The 19,041-nt window shown below is 40.7% G+C and overlaps 1 protein-coding gene across 2 annotated transcripts in view; it reads right to left on the bottom strand.

The window, feature by feature from the left end:
• The window catches only part of CLUB (TRAPP II complex TRAPPC10/CLUB), a 106,093-nt gene that overhangs the window by 30,454 nt on the left and 56,598 nt on the right, over nucleotides 1-19,041 (bottom strand). For both annotated transcript variants that reach the window (XM_010280000.3, XM_010279999.3), the window contains exons 11-12: nucleotides 1,085-1,248; nucleotides 756-966 (exon numbers count right to left, since the gene is read on the bottom strand). In XM_010280000.3, the coding sequence (XP_010278302.1) occupies nucleotides 756-966; nucleotides 1,085-1,248 (375 nt within the window). The remainder of the gene's footprint in view (nucleotides 1-755; nucleotides 967-1,084; nucleotides 1,249-19,041) is intronic.

Below are 19,041 nucleotides of genomic sequence, written 5' to 3'. Positions count from 1 at the left end.
AGGATGAGACAATCCCTGGAGGATCAGCTCAGACTAGGGAACGAGGAGAAGTCTCGTTAATGTTAGGAAAATACGATTCCAATTTCTCATCTGAGTAATTCTTTGCTCAAAAAGATCACGGAATGGAAACGCCCACCAAGAAATAAAATAAAACCAAACTTTGATGGGAGCTAAATGGCCAATCAAGGGATGGAAGGTATTGGAAGTGTGTTTAGAGATTCTTTAGGCAGGTTGGTGACCTTGTATTCAGGACCTATAGGGGTTGGAAACTCACTGAAAGCTGAATTGATGGCCCTGCAGGGTTTAATAATTGCAAAGCAGTCCAAGTTCCAGCAATTGGAAGTAGAAGGGGACTTAAAATTGGTTATATTTACAGGCAGGCTTTCAGGAAAACAGAAAGCCTCTCAAGAAAGTTAAACATCACCTTCAGCTGGGTAAGGACTGCAAATGGGATGGCAGATAGCAAAACAGGGAGTTCACAGACAACAATTGTTTTGGGCAGTAATGTAATTCTTTTTGTTACTTTGGGCATTGCTTTCTGGTCCTTGTACAATTGGGTAGCTGGTGTTCCAACCTGTTGCATCTTAAATTATAAATTCATAAATTTCCTTTTCTGATGAAAAAAAAGAGAGAGAGAAGTTAGAAACCAAAATATCACTCTTAAGTCTTAAATGTTAAAATAAAAACAGAACAAAGGAAAAAGGGAAAAAAACTAAAGGAGGTTAAATATATAGCTGATAGTAGAGGATTCTGACCTCAAACTCCTCTATAGATGATAAAGACTTCCACAGATCAGAATCAGAAATTGTTTGCTGCAGAGCATGCTCAGCAGCAACATGAATTTCTGCAAGTCTCATAGGCCGATCAAGTGAGCTCTCGAAGTTTCCTGGAGAAGAGTTGGTTCGTGACATAGAACCCACCTGTACTTTCTTTGGGGACATCTTCAAAGGTGCATCTAAACCTGAGCTGTCAATATACCAACCAAATGAGGGCTAAGAAAATTTACAATACAATGAATACAGGAACAAAGATCAATAACAGGTAAAAAAAGGCAGATGATAGTACTACATGTCTACTTCATTACCCATCAGAAAAACTTAGCCGACCATCAGACATTTCAAACATATTTCCAGCAGAAAGAGAAGCCCTCCGCCGATTAGCCTCCCTTAGAAGTACAGAAGGTTCCAGAGGCAATGGTTTTCTCTGAATACCAAAGGGCTTTACCCTGAGATTTGCTTGAAGAATCACCTGCACAGCTAAAAATGTGAGACTCCAACTGAGATAGTACAACCACATAGAAACCCAACAGAAAATATCGGTTTCTTTGGTGAAAGATACAGGTAGCAGCTTTAATTAAGAGATAAACATGAACAGAAAATATATTATTCAAAAATGTAGGTAAGTCCATACTACAGCAGAAAATGAAATTAGGACAACAAATTTTGAACTTATAACATGTTAAACTTGCTAGTGGTAGCTTGTCATAAACTGTAGGTCACAAGCCCAGATAAGGGAGGACAGTTGTGTCAGGTTGGAAGCAGACATAAAAGCCTTTAGCCAATCCAATATGAATAACAATCCTGAATCATTTTCTGCAGTGCTAGGGCATTCTGCAGATGATGACGTGCTGCATTGGCACCCAGGTGGAATGATACAAGAGTCACATTTAGACAGAAAACATGGCTCTTGAATCTTGATAGAGCACAAGGACAGGACAGGATTCCTGTAGCTGAACCCAAATAGTTGGGTTTAAGAACGAGTTGAATTCAGTTATATAACAGGTTAAGTTTGGCTGTGATCATGTATTGCTAGTAACCTCATCAGTATACCTCTAATGCAGGACTAGAACAATTACCTATGACGATGTAGATGAAACTTATCCATTCAAGACTATTAAGCTATGATAACAACAATTGGCATTATATTTAGACTTACCCAGATGCTAATGCACAATTTAGAATAAGGAAACAATCAAGTTTGCCTAAGAATAGTGAAAGGCAACATAAAGAAAAGAGAGACCTAAAAAAATATTCTGGTCCCAATGGTTCGAAATTCAATTATATGTCTGTGGGAGGAGAGACAGATTAAGGACAGGGATGCAACTTGGGTGAGGCTCAAGTTGAGCATCTCCTAGATACCTTAAAGTTCCAGACAATGATTTAGAGGTTAACGCCACAAAAATTAACAAAAACATGGAGATCGACTACCTCAGAGAAAATTGTTGAGGTTTTAGACAGATTTGTGCAGTTTTGGTAGTGTTTTTTGTTTAATTATTGTTTAGATAGGAAGTGGGGACCACAGCACCTTTGTTGGGTCTTTTTTCAGTTGCTCTTTTAAGTGTTTTATGTAGTTTTAGGTGTTAGCCGCCCTATAAGGGCACATTGGTCTTTGTACCCTTCTTTATTTTAAAAATAAAAATACCAATGAAAAGGGCGGCCAGATTATTGCTCTCTTTTCTTTCTCAAACCTCTTCTCTTCTCTCTTTCTTTTCTTCAAAAAATATTTTTTTTTCTTTTACAGATTTTTCTGATTCAGCAGTTTTCTACTTGGTATCAAAGCAAAGTTAGGGTTTCTTGGAGTTCTTCCATGCAGTCCAAGATCAGCCAATTGCATGAGGAGATAAAGGGCTGATCAATCTACTTCAGACTGCCCAGTTCTTGGATTTTTTTTGTGTTTTTCAGTCATCAAGAAGGTGATCTATGTTTTGGCATCAAAATCACAGAAGTGTGGGGAACAGTCCTACTTAAGTTGGACTCTTCAATTTTGATTTGATCTTGGGCACTTGGACCTTGTTGGACTTCTCTGGGTTTTTTATAGGGGGTGGTTAAGTTTCTGGGAGTTTTTAGGCCTTCTAGAGTGATCAATTCATTCTTCTCTTCGGTGGGAGATGGTAGGAGAAGAGAGATTTCTCTCCATATAAGATTTTCAGTTTTCTTCTTCTGGAAAGGTCAGCTACCCTTGTGTGTGAGATTGATTTGATCTTGGAGGCCTTCTACCTAGTAATTTCCTGTTTTTGAATTGTTTGAAATTGAAATGGAGGGTTGGAGTACTGAACATGGATCTAGGTGCTAGAGGTACTAGTGATATTTTTGGGTCTCGAATTATTACCACAATGAAATTGGATGGTACAAATTATTTAGAGTGGGCACAATCAGCCAAAATGGCCATTGGTGCTCGTGGAAAATTGGGGTACATCACTGGGAGGAGGAGAAGAAACTGTTAGACAGTTGTATGCCCTTAGCTCCAATCAGAATGATGTACATTATGAATTTATTGTAAACTCGTGTTAGTTTAGAATGTTCACAGCCGTTGGATAAGTCTGGGGAGATTTATCCTGCCAAGGCTAACACAGGTGTGCTGCCAAATGTTGGGGTGGCCTGTCTCAGCCGCCAGGGTGAGACCCAAGGCATAAGCAGTGTAGGATTAATTGAATCTTTGAACCGGACCAGATTTCCAGTATTGCCCTGGACCTTGGAGATTAATGGGCAAAACTGGAAAGTTACACCTGACCCCTAGACTCGATTATGATACTGCACTAGGTGTCGGATTGGGCTGTCTTTGATATGCCAATCAGTGAGATCCTTAGCGGGGGTCAAAACCTGGATATGTTGGGACAGTCTGAGAATTCATCTGAGTGGGTGATCATAGTGACAGGATCAGCCCCTTGTCAGACAAAGGTAATGATCGGGGATGCACTCTCTCTGATAGAAACCAAGACTGCCGGCAGCCGATTTCAATCGTTGAAATTTTGTTTTGCAAAATATATTTATATATTGATATACATATATATGTTATGGTTTCCAAACATTTGCAAAAAGGTTTTAATTCCCGGGATCCATGTGAGTAGAGAGTGCAGCACTGTTCCTTGCAGCCGAGGGAGAGGTCCTCTCTTGTCAGGCAGTGTTTGATCATTATGGGCTGAGAGGTTAAGTGTAAGGCCATTGAGGGTAATACCTGATGGGCTAATCTTGCATCTGCCCACAGTCCCTGGGTGTTACAAGGTGGCTTGGCCCAGGGGCCACTTAGGGTAAGTGTTGGGCCCATAGAGCCCATGTGATGGGTTTCAGGGGGTGCACTGTCCATAACAGTGTAACAAAGGCTGAGCTGAACCCATGTGGATGATGTGTAGATCAATGTTTGGGTCCCACGCCATACAAGGAAGCCCAACTGGGCAGTAGTTTGGAAGGCTAAGTGAGCACATAACCTTATTGGGCCTAAAGCCCATTTCGAACTGGGCTGATTTGATCAATTAAATGAGGGGTGAATTCTAAGATTAGATTAACAGATAGGATTGGGCCTTAACCCTATCCACTCAGAGAGTCCATATCTGAATGTGATTCAGATCTGGAAACCTCCTAATAGGATTAGGAGGGGGCTGATCTAATCTGCAGATAAGATAAGGGTTAACCCTTATCACTTAATGGGAATTCTGATCCAAATATGATTTGGATCAGCAACTCTTAATGGGATTAGGAGCTGATCCCTTTAAGGTTATAAAAGGAGGAGGGGGCGGCAGCCTTTAGTCACTCATCACATTCTGTCTTCAGAGCTGAAATCACAGAAGAGAGAATTCAGCATCACTGCGCTAAACCTCTCTTGCCGCCTCCTTCCTGCCGCCGCCATATCTGCCAGTTCGATCTCCGCTTGTTAGTAGGAGTGATCAAGATTGGATCTTGATATCAGCCCTTTGTGAAAGGGCTGATTGGAAGAAGTGCTCACGTGTCGTCCAGCTGATTCTTGCGAAGGATCTGGTTCTTTTGAAGAGCGCTGCTGATTCTGCTCCATCTTGCACTGCGCCATCTTCAGTGGGAGCAATTTTTGGTTCCTTCCTTGGGCATGAACACCTCCATTGAGAGATACTATTTCTCTGTATCAGGTATATCCCTTTCCTACTGCTTTTGTTCAGATCTGATTCGGTTCATGGTTCAAGATTGATCATTGAAAAATATGATTTTTCTAAAATAGGGAATACGATTCCCAGTAGGATAGAGAATTTTTTTGAAATTCGCCCATTCTATTCCGCAAGATTCAGACGTCCATACGATGGATATCTCCTCCCTTTAGAAACCTGATACAAATTCCTCCCGGTGGGTACAGGAGAATTACATGGTGATGGCTTGGCTGTGTAATTCTATGTTACCTCACATTGGTAAAAATATTTTGTGGGCTAATACTGCAAAGGAGATTTGGGATGGAATGACTGAAACCTATTCCCAAAAACAAAATGTAGCTAGAGCTTATCAAGTTATCAGTTAAGGAATTAGGTGATTAGTACAAAACAGGGAGACATGTATTTCTCCATGCTGAAAATACTTTGGCAGGAGATAGATCACTTAGAAATAGTGGCCTGGGAGAGTACGAAGAATGCAGCAACCTATCAGAAGTTGGTATAGAAGAATAAGGTTTTTGAGTTCTTGGTTGGGCTAAACCCTGAATTCGACATTGCCAAGCAACACATCCTTTCTAAAGAAGTGTGACTCTTTCGCAAGCTTATGCCTTTGTTTCTGGAGAGGAGAGCAGGAGGAATGTCATGTTGAGACAACTTGGGAGTTATCAGTCGGCTATGATTAGTACAATCAAACCTAAGCCAAATGGAGACAAAGGGAGTAGTGAGACTAGGAGGGAGGATAAGAAGGACTTGGTGTATGACTATTGCAAGAAGACTAAGCATACCAGAGACACTTGTTGGAAGCTTCACCCATACCTCACACCATCTCGGGTCAAGAACAAGAAGGGAAATGCAAATGTGGCAATTATAGAAGACTCTTCGGGACCTCTTACCCAAGCTGATTGTGAGTCCATTGCAGTAGCAGCAGTTGGAACTGAATTGGAAAAGTATGGACAGCTTATGAGTAAGAAGGATTCAACCAGTTCTAGTTCTTCAGACAAGTAGCAATAGGATCCAATCACAATACTTCTTTTGCTCATACAAGCAGTTCATATGCAGTTGCAAATTATGCATCCACCTCAGGTAAGGAGGGACCTCCCTGGATTATAGACTCAGGAGCATCTGAGCACATGACCAATATACCTACCCTTCTCAGTTCCTACCAGTTGTGCTTTGGTAGAGACAAAGTCTCTACAGAAAATGGTTCACATATTCCCTTTGCTAGGAAAGGAACAATTAGAGTGACCAATGACATTACTTGATCCTTTGTCTTACATGTCCCTAAACTCCATACTAATCTTCTTTTTGTGAGTTCTCTAACAAGAAATTTGAACTATTTAGTGACTTTCCTTCCTAGTAATTGTGTTTTGTAGGATCTGAAATCAAAGAGGATGTCTGGGAGTGGTCGTGAGGTGAATGGAGTCTACCTTTTGGATGAGATTCTGAGACATCTGAACCATCATGTTAGTAGCAGCAGTACTAGTAGATCAGAGATAGTGAGTCAGATTATGCTCTGGTAGAATCGTTTGGGTCATCTTTCTTTCAATTCATTAAGATTTTTGTTTCCAAAGTTGTTTGAGTATGTTCAGTTATCTACTTTGGAGTGTGAAAGTTGTCAATTGGGAAAGCATTGTAGACATTCTTTTTAACCAAGTAATAAAAGTTCTTTTGCTTTTGATATTGTTCATACTAATATATGGGGGGGACCTTATCATATTTCTTCCATTTGTGGTTATTGTTATTTCCTTTTGTTTGTGGATGATCACATGCGGTATTCTTGGATATATTTGATGAGATCACATGATGAAGTACCGATTTTGGTGCGACAATTCTACCAGATGGTTCTCACACAATTTGGAGTGAGGACTAAGGTCTTCAAATCAGACAATGCTAAAGAATACTTTGAGAAGAACTTGGCCACGTATTTTTTGGAGCACGGTGTGATTCATCAGAGTAGTTGTGCATATACACTACAACAGAATGGGGTAGTAGAAAAGAAAAATAGACACATTGTGGAGGTGGCAAGAAGTCTTATGGTGTGTACTTCAGTTCCTATTCGTTTTGGGGGGGATGCAGTTCTCATAGTTGTGCATCTGATTAACCATGTCCCTTCACGCACTTTGGGGTTTAAGGTGCCATTCAGTCTCCTTTTTCTAGATGGGGAGATATTTCATACACCTTTGAGAGTTTTTGGGTGTGTTTCCTTTGTTCACATTCTTGGTCCTCACCGCAAAAATTGGACCCTAAGGCCAAAAAATGTGTTTTCCTTGGGTATGTTCAAAACCAAAAGAGGTATTGTTGTTATGATCTAGTGTCGGGGAGAAAATTTGTCAATATGGATGTTACTTTTTTCGAGTCTACATTCTTCTTCTCGGGTGGTTCACCTCAAGGGGAGTGTTTGGGGAGAATTCACAATCTGTTCCTCTTCCTGTTTCATTTGTTCCTCTTTCTCCATTAGTTTCACCATCAACAACTCTGTCAATTCCACTACCATTAGCGCCGCAAGAAGAGGGTTGACTCCACACAAGCTCAAATAGAAGAATCTACACCACTATGAGTTAGTCCATCTGAGATTCCAAGTTCAGCCAATACAGTTCCAAGTATTCCCCTTGAGCCTGAGCCTATTATTTTCCCTTATGATTATGTTTTTGTACCTAATATTGTTGTTGCAGCCAATCCCATTGACCTTTATTTTCCCATTGCACTCCGTAAGGGAAAAAAAAGTATACAGCCCATTGCATTTCACACCATCTTTCCTACAATGCCATATCATCCTCCTACCATGCTTTCCTTTCTTCCCTGGATTCTATGTCTATACCCAAGAATGTCGAGGCTCTCTCCAAACCTAAGTGGAAATAGCTATGCAAGAAGAAATGGAAGCCTTGGTTAAGAACCAAACATGGGAGATGCTTGATCTTCCTACAAAGAAAGAGACAGTCGGATGTGGATTGGTGTTCACTGTGAAGTGCAGGTCAGATGACAGTATAAAGATGTACAAGGTAAGGTTGGTTGCAAAAGGGTATACACAAACCTATGGTATTTGTTGAAGATTAATTAGTTTTATGATGTTTTTCTGAGTAGATGTTTTATGTTAGTTGTTAGATAGGAGGTGGGGACCACAGTAGTTATGTGAGTCCAAATTTTATTATGTTTTTTGAGTGTTATATATGTTGTTTTATGTTTTGCCACCCTATAAGGGCATAATTGTCTTTGTACTATTCTATTATTTTAGTATAAATAATAAGTGAAGGGGGCGGCCAAATCATTGCTCTCTTTTCTTTCAACTTCTCTTCTTCTCTTCTTCTCCTTCTCTCTTCAAGAAGCTACTTTCTTTCATATTTTTTAATTCAGCAAATTTCTACTTGGTATCAGAGCATCGGCTAGGGTTTGTTGAAGCATTCTCATGCAGCCCTAGATCAGCCGACTGCATGAAGTAGTAAAGGGCTGATCGATCTACAATAGATTGCCTAGTTCTTGGAGTTTTTGGTGGGATCTAAACATCAGGAAGGTGATCTACTGTTCGGCATCAAAATCATGAAGAACTGGAGTACGGGGAAAAGTCCCAGAAAAGTTGGACTCTTTGTTTTTTATCTGACCTTGGGCGCCCAGGTATTGTTATTTTTCTTTTGATTTTCTGAAGAGGGCAGTTTGGTTTTTGAAATTTTCTAGGCCTCCCGGAGTGATCGATTCACTTTTCTCTCTGTTGGGAGGCGTGGGGAGGAGAGAGATTTCCCTCTAGCTAAGGTTTTCTTCTTCCGGAAGGGTTGGTTTCTGTGTGTGTGGTATTAAATTATTTTTTGAAGGTCTCCAATCTATTTTTTTCTTACTGTTGAACTGTTTGAAGTAAAATGGAGAGTTGGAATACCGAGATGAAATCAACTGGTACTGTGGGACTGGGTATTGGAGGTAGTAGTGATATTTTTGGGTCTAGGATCAGTACTACAGTAAAACTTGATGGTACAAATTATTTGGAGTGGGCACAATCAGCTAAGATGGTTATTGGTGCCCGTGGAAAATTAGGGTATCTCATTGGGGAGGAGAAGAAACCTAATACAGACTCTTCCCGATGGGTGCAAGAGAACTACATGGTAATGTCTTGGCTGTGTAATTCTATGTTACCTCATATTGCAAAAAATTTCCTTTGGGCAAATACTACTAAGGAGATTTGGGATGGAGTGACTTAAACCTACTCTCAGAAGCAAAATGAAACCAGAGCCTATCAGTTATGAAATCAGGTGACAAGTATGAAACAGGGAGAAAAACCTCTTGCTGTGTATTTCTCCATGCTGAAAACCCTATGGCAAGAAATAGATCACTTAGAAACCGTGGTATGGGAAAGTGTAAATGATGCAACAACTTATCACAAACTGGTAGAGAGGAATAGGGTTTTTGAGTTCTTGGAAGGGCTGAACCCTGAATTTGACATTGCTAGGTAGCAGATTCTTTCTAGGGAGGGTGTGACACTCTCTCAGGCCTATGCTTTTGTCTCTGGAGAGGAGAGTAGGAGGAATGTAATGCTGAGACAGCCTGGGATTGACCAATCAGCCATGGTTGGTACAACAAAACCTAAGTCGAATGGAGACAGGGGGAGTAGTGAGACTATAAGGGAAGATAAGAAGGACTTGGTGTGTGATTATTGCAAGAAGCCTAAGCATACAGGGACACTTGTTGGAAGCTTCATCCAAATCTTATGCCTGTTCGGATAAGAAGCAAGAAGGGAAATGCAAATGTAGCCACTACAGGAGACTCTTCGGCCCCTCTCTCCCAAACTGATTGGGAATCCATTGCAATAGCAGTAGTGAAAACAGAATTGGAGAGGTTTGGACAGCTTATGAGTAAGAAAGGTTCACCCAGCTCTAACCTTCCAGATGGACAGCAGAATGCATGATCCAACTACACCACTTCCTTTGCACATACAGGTAGTTCATATGCAACTGCGAATCTTGCATCCACTTCGAGTAAGGAGGGACCTCCCTGGATTATAGACTCAGGAGCAGTTGAGCATATGACTAATGCCCCTACCATTTTCAGTTCCTATCAGTTGTGCTCTGGTAGAGATAGAGTCTCTACAGCAGATGGTTCACATATGCCCATTGTTGGGAAGGGGACAGTTAGAGTGACCAATGATATAACTTTGTCCTCTGTTTTACAAGTCCCTAGACTTCATACCAACCTATTGTCTGTTAGTTCTTTGACAAAAAATTTGAATTGTTCTGTAACCTTTCTTCCTGGTAATTGTGTTTTGCAGGATCTGGAGTCAAAGAAGATGATTGGGAGTGGTCGTGAGGTGAATGGAGTCTACCTTCTAGATGAGATTCCGAGAAATCAGGGCCATCATGTTAGCAGCAACAGTAGCAGTGGGTCAGAGTCAGTAAACCAGATTATGCTTTGCCACAATCGCTTGGGACTTCTTTCTTTTAGTTCTTTGAAATGTCTTTTCCCAAAATTGTTTGAGTATGTTCAATTATCTACTTTGGAGTGTGAGAGTTGTCAGTTAGGAAAGCATTGTAGACAGTCTTTTAAACCAAGTAATAAAAGAAGTACTTCTGCTTTTAATATTGTTCACACTGATGTATGGGGGCCATATCAAATCCCTTCCATGGGAGGATTCCGTTACTTTCTCTTGTTTGTGGATGATTATACACGATATTCTTGGATATATTTGATGAGATCACGTGATGAGGTTCCTAACTTAGTACGACAATTCCACCAGATGGTTCTCACACAATTTGGAGTGAGAACTAAAGTTTTTAGATCAGATAATGCCAGAGAGTAAGAAAGACCTAACCACGTATCTCTTAGAACATGGTGTAGTTCATCAGAGCAGTTGTGCATATACACCGCGACAGAATGGAGTTGCTGAGAGGAAAAACAGACACATTGTGGAGGTGGCAAGGAGTCTTATGGTGTGTGCTTCAGTTCCTGTGCAATTCTGGGGTGATGCAATTCTTACAGTCGTACATGTGATTAACTGTGTTCCCTCACGGACTTTGGGGTTTAAGGTTCCATTTAGCCTCCTTTTTCTAGATGGAGAGATATTTCATATACCTCTGAGGGTTTTTGGTTGTGTTTCTTTTGTTCACATTCTTGGCCCATCGCAAGAAATTGGATCCTAAAGCCAAGAAATGTGTTTTTCTTGGGTATGCTCAGAACCAAAAGGGGTTTTGCTGTTATGACCCAATGTCGAGGAGCAGATTTGTCACTATGGATGTTACCTTTTTTGAATCCACATTCTTCTTCTCGAGTGGTTCTCCTCAGGGGGAGAGTTTTGGGGAGGAGAACTCACAATCTGTTCCTCTTCCTGTTTCTGTGGTGCCTCCATCAGTTCAGCCAGCATCTACATCAGTTTAGCCACCACCTGCACCATCAGTTCAGCCAGCACCTGCACCTCCAATTTCATTACCTGAGCCACTACGAGCAGCCTCACAGCAATATCAGCGCCGGCAGATGATGGTTGACTCCACACATCCTCGACCAACACCACTCTCTGTCAGTCCTTCTGAAACTCCAGACTCGGCAGATACAGTTCCAGGTATTCCCCTTGAGCCTGTTATGTTTTCTGATGATAATGTTTTTGTCCCTAACACCATTGTTGCAGCTGATTCCACTGACCTTGATCTTCCCATTGCACTTCCTAAGGGGAAGAGAAAGTGTAGAGCCCACTGCATTTCACACCATTTTTCCTACAGTGCCTTATCACCCTCCTACCGTGCTTTTCTTTCTTTCCTGGATTCTGTGTCTATACCCAGGAATGTTATAGAGGCTCTCTCCAAACCTGATTGGAAAACAGTCATGCAAGATGAAATAGATGCTTTGGTCAAAAACCAAACTTGGGAAATAGTTGATCTCCCCCCAAACAAGGAGACAGTCGGATGTCGATGGGTATTCACGGTGAAATATAAGGCCGATGGCAAGATAGAGAGGTACAAGGCAAGGTTGGTAGCAAAAGGGTATACTCAGACCTATGGTGTTGATTATCTGGAAACCTTTGCACTAGTAGCTAAGATGAGTTCAGTTCATATTCTTTTATCTCTAACAGCCACCTAATCATGGCCCTTGTTCCAGCTTGATGTCAAAAATGCTTTCCTCAATGGTGATTTACAGGAGGAGGCATAAATGGACATTCCAACAAGCTTTATGAAAATGTTGGTAAAGGAAAGGTGTGCAGACTCAGAAAATCTCTGTACGGACTGAAACAGTCACCTAGGGCTTGGTTTGACAGGTTCAGAGGGGCATTCATTCGTTTTGGATACACACCAGCACAGTTTGATCACACCCTTTTTGTGAAGAGGAGAGATGCTTTGGTGTCAATTCTGATTGTGTATGTGGATGATATAGTGGTGATAGGAAATGGTCTGGAGGAGATTAATGATCTCAAAAAGTCATTGCAACAAGAATTTGAGATCAAAGATCTTGGTGAGCTCAAATACTTCTTAGGGATTGAAGTTGCAAGATCCAAGCATGGGATCTTCATTTCACAGAGAAAGTATGTACTTGACCTACTACGAGACACTGGGAAGTTGGGGACCAAACCAGCAGACACTCCTATTGATCCAAATCACAGAATTAATGGTGTGGATGGTGAATTGGTAAAGGATGTGGGGAGATATCAAAGAATGGTGGGCCGACTTCTGTATTTGTGTATGACACGACCAGATATTTCTTATGTTGTCAGTGTTGTGAGTCAGTACATGCATGCACCTCGGATTCAGCACTGGGAAGCTATTGAGAGAATACTTGCATATCTGAAAAAACACCCTGGCAGAGGCATTCTTTTCTCAAATCATGAGAATCTGAAGCTAGAATCCTATATGGATGCAGACTGGGCAGGATGCTTAGATGACAGGAGGTCTACATCAGGAGTGTGTACCTTTGTAGGTGGAAACTTGATCTCCTGGAAGAGTAAGAAGCAAGCGGTTGTGGCAAGGTCAAGTGCAGAGGCTGAGTATAGATCCATGGCTCACGGTGTCTCAGAACTTCTTTGGGTTAGATCTCTTTTGAGTGAGATTGGGGTGAAAGCAGAGGAACCTATGATGTTATACTGTGACAATCAAGCTGCGATCAATATTGCCCACAATCCAATTCAGCATGATAGAACAAAACACATTGAAGTTGATAGACACTTTATAAGAGAAAGGGTAACAATCGGAGAAGTTTGTTTGCCTTATATCTCTTCAGAGTTGCAACTAGCTGAAGTTCTCACTAAAGGGGTGGCAAGGAACAAGCTTGAACATGATCTACGCAAGTTGGGAATGTGTGACATTTACTCCCAACTTGAGGGGGAGTGTTGAAGATTAATTAGTTTTATGATGTTTTTCTGAGTAGATGTTTTATGTTAGTTGTTAGATAGGAGGTGGGGACCACAATAGTTACGTGAGTCCAATTTTATTATGTTTTTTGGGTGTTATATATGTTGTTTTATGTTTTGCCGCCCTATAAGGACATAGTTGTTCACACCTGAAGAGCCTTTCTTAACATTTTAAGAAAATTACAAATGGGCCCTTGAATAGGCGCCCAAATACAAAAAAGGACAAAAGGACATAAATGCCCTTACATTCTCAACACTATGTTGTTAGTGTTGTGAGGCAATACATGCATGCTCCTCAGGTTCAGCACTAGGAAGCCATTGAGAGGATACTTGCATACCTGAAGAAGCATCCTGGTAGAGGGATTCTTTTCTTAGACCATGAAAATTTGAAACTAAAGTCCTATATAGATGCAGATTGGGTAAGTTGTTTATATGACAGGAGATCTACATCAAGGCTATGCACCTTTGTGGGTGGAAATTTGGTTTCATGGAAGAGTAAAAAACAGTCAGTTGTGGCTAGGTCAAGTGCAGAGGCTGAATATAGATCTATGGCCCATGGTTTCAAAACTACTTTGCGTTAAATCCTTACCAAGTGAGATTGGGATAAAAGCTGAGGAACTCGTGATGTTATATTGTGACGACCAAGCTGCAATCAATATTGCCCACAATCCAATTCAGCATGATAGGACAAAACACGTTAAGGTTGATGGGCACTTCATAAGAGAGAGGGTGACAACCGGAGAAGTTTGCTTGCCTTATCTCTCCTTTGAATTACAATTAGTCGATGTCTTCACCAAAGGGGTTGCAAAGAACAAGCTTGAACATGATCTATGCAAGTTGGGAATGTGTGACATTTACTCCCAACTTGAAGGGGAGTGCTGAGGTTTTGGATAGATTTGTGCAGTTTTAGTAGTGTTTATTGTTTAATAATTGTTTAGATAGGAAGTGGGGACCACAACACCTTTGTTGGGTCCTTTTTCAATTGTTCTTTTAAGTGTTTTATGTAGTTTTAGGTGTTAGCCGCCCTATAAGGGCACATTGGTCTTTGTACCCTTCTTTGTTTTAAAAATATAAATAGCAATGAAGAGGGTGGCCAGATTATTGCTCTCTTTTCTTTCTCAAACCTCTTCTCTTATCTTTCTTCTCTCTTTCTTTTCTTCTTCAAGAATTTTTTTTTTTCTTTTACAGATTTTTCTTATTCAGCAGTTTTCTACTAAAATCATAGAAGCCATACACTCACCAATGGAACCCTTAAAAATAGGGAAAGATGATTTGATAGAAAATCCAATAAAGGGTTCTATCATAATCAAAGAAGAAAAGGAAATAAAAACAGAGCACATTTCCCATAATCATTGATTGTAGAACCAATCCCAAAATAATAGGTTTTCTCGTCTTTCCCTTATGTCTTCATACCATTCTTCCTTTAGTTGATCTCTTTCCCTTTTGTCAAATTGCTTGAATAACCATCTTTTCCTACTTACTTAAGAGTTAAAGTCTATTCTTAGTAGGGTTTTGTTTATTTTAAATTCTTGTTCTTCCTATAATTCTAGAATATTTATCTTAAAGTCAGCCTCTAAGGATTCATAGGATTTTCTATGTTGTCTATCATGTCAAAGAAGAACTTTTCTTCTGATGTTAGGATATTTAGGCTTGACTCTTCTTCTGATGACTCTGTGTCTCCTCTATCACTAGAGTGTCCACAAGCGCACAAGCCATTTGTGCAAGAACGTCTTTGAGAGTGTTCTTCCAAGAGTCTCTATGTCATCTACATACACAATCAAGACCATAACAATTTTTTGGTTCCTTTTAACAAATAGAGTATGGCCAGACCGGCACTGCTTGAACCCAATTTGTTGAAGAGCCAAGTGAAATTTGTTGAACTAAGCCCTAGGGTATTTCTTCAAATCATATAAGGATATCTTTTAGTTTGCAAACTTTCCCTTCACACCCTTGTGCTACAAACCCAAGAGGTTGAATCATATATACTTCTTCTAGATCCCCATTCAAAAAAGCATTTTTAATATCCAATTGATGAAGCTCCCAGTCAAAGTTAACATCCAAAGATAGCATGTTCTGAATAGTGTTCATTTTAGCAATTGGAGCAAAGGTTTCTGCATAGTCAACCCCATACACTTGTGTATACCTGAAGGGATGAGAGATCCATCCCATGGACGCCCAAAGATTGCGGAATAAGGGGCGAATTTCAAAAAAAAATTCTCTCCCTTCAACTGGGAATCGCATTCCCTATTTAGAAAATCATATTTTCAAGGATCATTCTTGAACCTTAAACTGAATCAGATCTGAACCAAAAGGAGTAGGGGAGAATTATACCTGATACAGAGAAGTAGTATCTCCCAATGGAGGTGTTCACGCCCAAGGAATGATCCAAAAACTGCTCCCACTGAAGATGGCGCAGTGCAGGATGGAGCAGAATCAGCAGTGTTCTTCTCCAAGAACTTTGTCCTTTGCAAGAATCAGCAGGATGGTACGTGAGCACAACTTCCTTTCAATCCTTTCTCAAAGAACTGATATCAAGATCCAATATTGACTTCTCCCACAACTGGATATCGAACTGACAAACAGGGCGGCAAGAACAAGGAGGCAGCAAGAGAGTATTCGCAGGGTGCAGAATTCTCTCTTCTTGATTTCAGCACTAAAGAAAATCTGATGTTGTGCGTCTTCTAAAGGCTGCCGCCCCCTCCTTTTGTTATCCTAAAAGGATTAGCTCCTAATCCAATTAGGAGCAGCTTATCCAAATCATATTTGGATAAGACTTCTCTTCAGGTGATAGGGATAAACCCTTATCTTATCTGCAGATTAGATTAGCTTTCTCCTAATCTCATTAGGAGGTTTCTAGATCTGCATCATATTCAGATCTGAACTCTCTGAGTGGATAAGATTAAGATCCTATCCTATCTGCTAATCCATCTCAGAATTCGCCCCTTTAATTAACTAAATGAATAGCCCAGTTCGAAATGGGCTTTAGGCCCATTAAGCTTATGTGCTCACTTAACCTTCCTAACTGCTGCCCAGTTGAGCTTCCTTGTATGGCGTGGGACCCAAGCATTGATCTGCACATCAACCACATGGGTTCGGCCCAGCCTTTGTTACAAGGCTTGGCCGAATACACTGTTAAAGACAGTGCACCCCCTGAAACCCATCGAATGGGCTCTATGGGCCCAACACTTACCCTAAGTGGTCCCTGGGCCAAGCCACCTTGTAACACCCAGGGACTGTGGGCAGATGCAAGATTAGCCCATCAGGTATTATCCTCAATGGTCTTACACTTAACCTCTTAGCCCATAATGATCATACACTGCCCGACAAGAGAGGACCTCTCCCTCGGCTACAAGGAACAGTGTTGCACTCTCCACTTATATGGATCCCGAGAATTAAAACCTTCTTGCAAACATTTTAGAAACCATAATATATATACTTTTATATCTCATATAAAATATACTTTGCAAAACAAATCTCAACGGTTGAAATCGGCTACCGGCAGTCTTGGTTTCCATCAGCGAGAGTGCATCCCCGATCATTACCTTTGTCCGACAAAGGGGCTGATCCTGTCACTATGATCACCCACTCAGATGAATTCTTGGACTATCCCAACATACCCAGATTTTGACCCCCACTAAGGATCTCACTGATTGGTATATCAAAGACAGCCCAATCCGACACCTAGTGCAGTATCATAATCGAGTCTAGGGGTCAGGTGTAACTTTCCAATTTTGCCCATCAATCTCCAAGGTCCAGGGCAATACTAGAAATCTGGTCCAGTTCAAAGATTCAATTAATCCTACACTGTATGTGCCTAAGGTCTCACCCTGGCAGCTGAGACATGCCACCCCAACCGACTTGGTGGCACCACAGTGTCAGCCTTGTCAGGATAGGTCTCCCCAGACCGACCCACTGGCTGTGAACATTCTAAACTAACACGAGTCTCATTAAGTGTCCAGTTTAAGGGTATTACACAGAAACATACCAAGGGAACATGAATCAAATATGCACTTTTATTCATTTACAATAAACTCATAAAGTACATCATTCTGATTGAAGCTAAGGGCATACAAAACTGTCTAACAATACCCTTTTGCAACTAACCCGGCCTTATACCTCTCAACTATTCCATCAACCTTATGCCTGACTATGAATACCCACTTACACCCCACTGGTTCTTTGCCTTCAGGAAGATCCACCAACTCCTAGGTGTTGTTTTGTGTAGAACACAAATTTCTTCCTTCATTGCATTTGTCCATTTAGGTATAGACAAGGCTTTTGCAACACTTTTAGGAATGGAGACACAATCAATGGCAGTTAGAAAAGCACGAAATGAGGTGAGATGTTTTCACAGGACGAGAAATGAGCAATAGGGTGCTTAGTACTACACGATCTAATACCCTTTCTACGAGCAATTGGGACATTAAGATCATTAGTAGAATCACCAATAGCAATTGGTTCAGTAACATCAAGGGGAACAATGATACCTAGATTTGCCTCCAAGGAGCCAGATGATGTTGGATGTACAGTTTCTTTTTTTTTTTTTTTTGAGAAAAAGTTAACTTTATTCAAAAAGAAGAGATACATGAGGCAATGTACACGACAGATAAACTCTCAGAAAATTACAAAGGCATAGAGCTATCACTAAAAAGAAAATCCCTGTGAGCACCAGATTTAGATAGACTATCAGCTTCAGAGTTTAACTCCCTCGGAATCCAGACCACGTGGGCATTTAAAGAAGCAAGAACGTCTCTCACTTCAGCTAGGTAGTGAGCTAAGGCCCAAGGCCCACTGTCAGGATTAGAAGAGGTACATGTTGGATGTACAGTTTCTGGCTGCTACTCCACACCCTTTTAACTTAGTTGTCCCTTACGACGCCTCAAAAAAACACGAAAAGGAGAAAAGTCAAGAATAAAAGGGAGAGAAACCTGAGGAATTTGCCTCTCCTCCTCCACACTATTCTACCCTTGAGGAGAGGCTTGGAAGAAAGGATTAGACTCAAAAAAGGACATATTAATCGATACAAAGTACGGGAGAGAAACCTGAGGAATTTGCCTCTCCTCCTCCACACTATTCTACCCTTGAGGAGAGGCCTGGAAGAAAGGATTAGACTCAAAAAAGGACACATTAATCGATACAAAGTACTTATGTGTGATAGGATTAAAGCATTTCTAAACCTTCTCAAAGTATGGGTAATCCAAAAAAATACATGAGATAGACTTGGGGTCCAACTTACCCCGGTTTGAAGACAAATCATGAACAAAGCATTTACAGCCAAACACATGTAAAGGAATAGAAAACAGAAGCTGGGAAAATAGGAGCTGATGTGGGGCCTTGCATTGTAAGAGATGTGATGGCATGCGATTGATAACATAAGCCGCAACCATCACAACATCAACCCAGAATCGTTTAGGAACATTCAAGTGTAATATCATACTACGGGCAACTTCAATAAGACGTCAGCTCTTCCTTTCTGCAACACCATTCCATTGCAATGTTTTGGCACAAGAGCTTCAATGAAGAGATCCATGAGATGTAAAAAATTCAAATAAATCCTGATGAAAGTATTCCATCGAATTATCAAATTGGAAAATTTCTAATTTAACATGGAACCGAGTAAAAACCATGCGGTGAAAATCTTTCATAATTCAGGATACCTCTTCTCTAGAATGCATAGGATATATCCAAGTGTATTTGGAATAATCATCAAAGAAGCTGACAAAGTACTTGTATTTGTCCTCAGTGGATATGTTCACTAGACCCCAAACGTTAGAAAACACAACATGAAAAGGCAAAACAGATCTTTTATTACTAGAGGAAAAATTTGTTCTACAATGCTTGCTTC

This window comes from Nelumbo nucifera, chromosome 1 (assembly GCF_055504915.1).
Source record: "Nelumbo nucifera cultivar China Antique chromosome 1, China Antique-T2T, whole genome shotgun sequence".
In the NCBI taxonomy this organism is placed as follows: Eukaryota; Viridiplantae; Streptophyta; class Magnoliopsida; order Proteales; family Nelumbonaceae; genus Nelumbo; species Nelumbo nucifera.
Note: the sequence above shows the minus strand (reverse complement) of the source record. Positions and strands in the feature narration are given on the sequence as shown.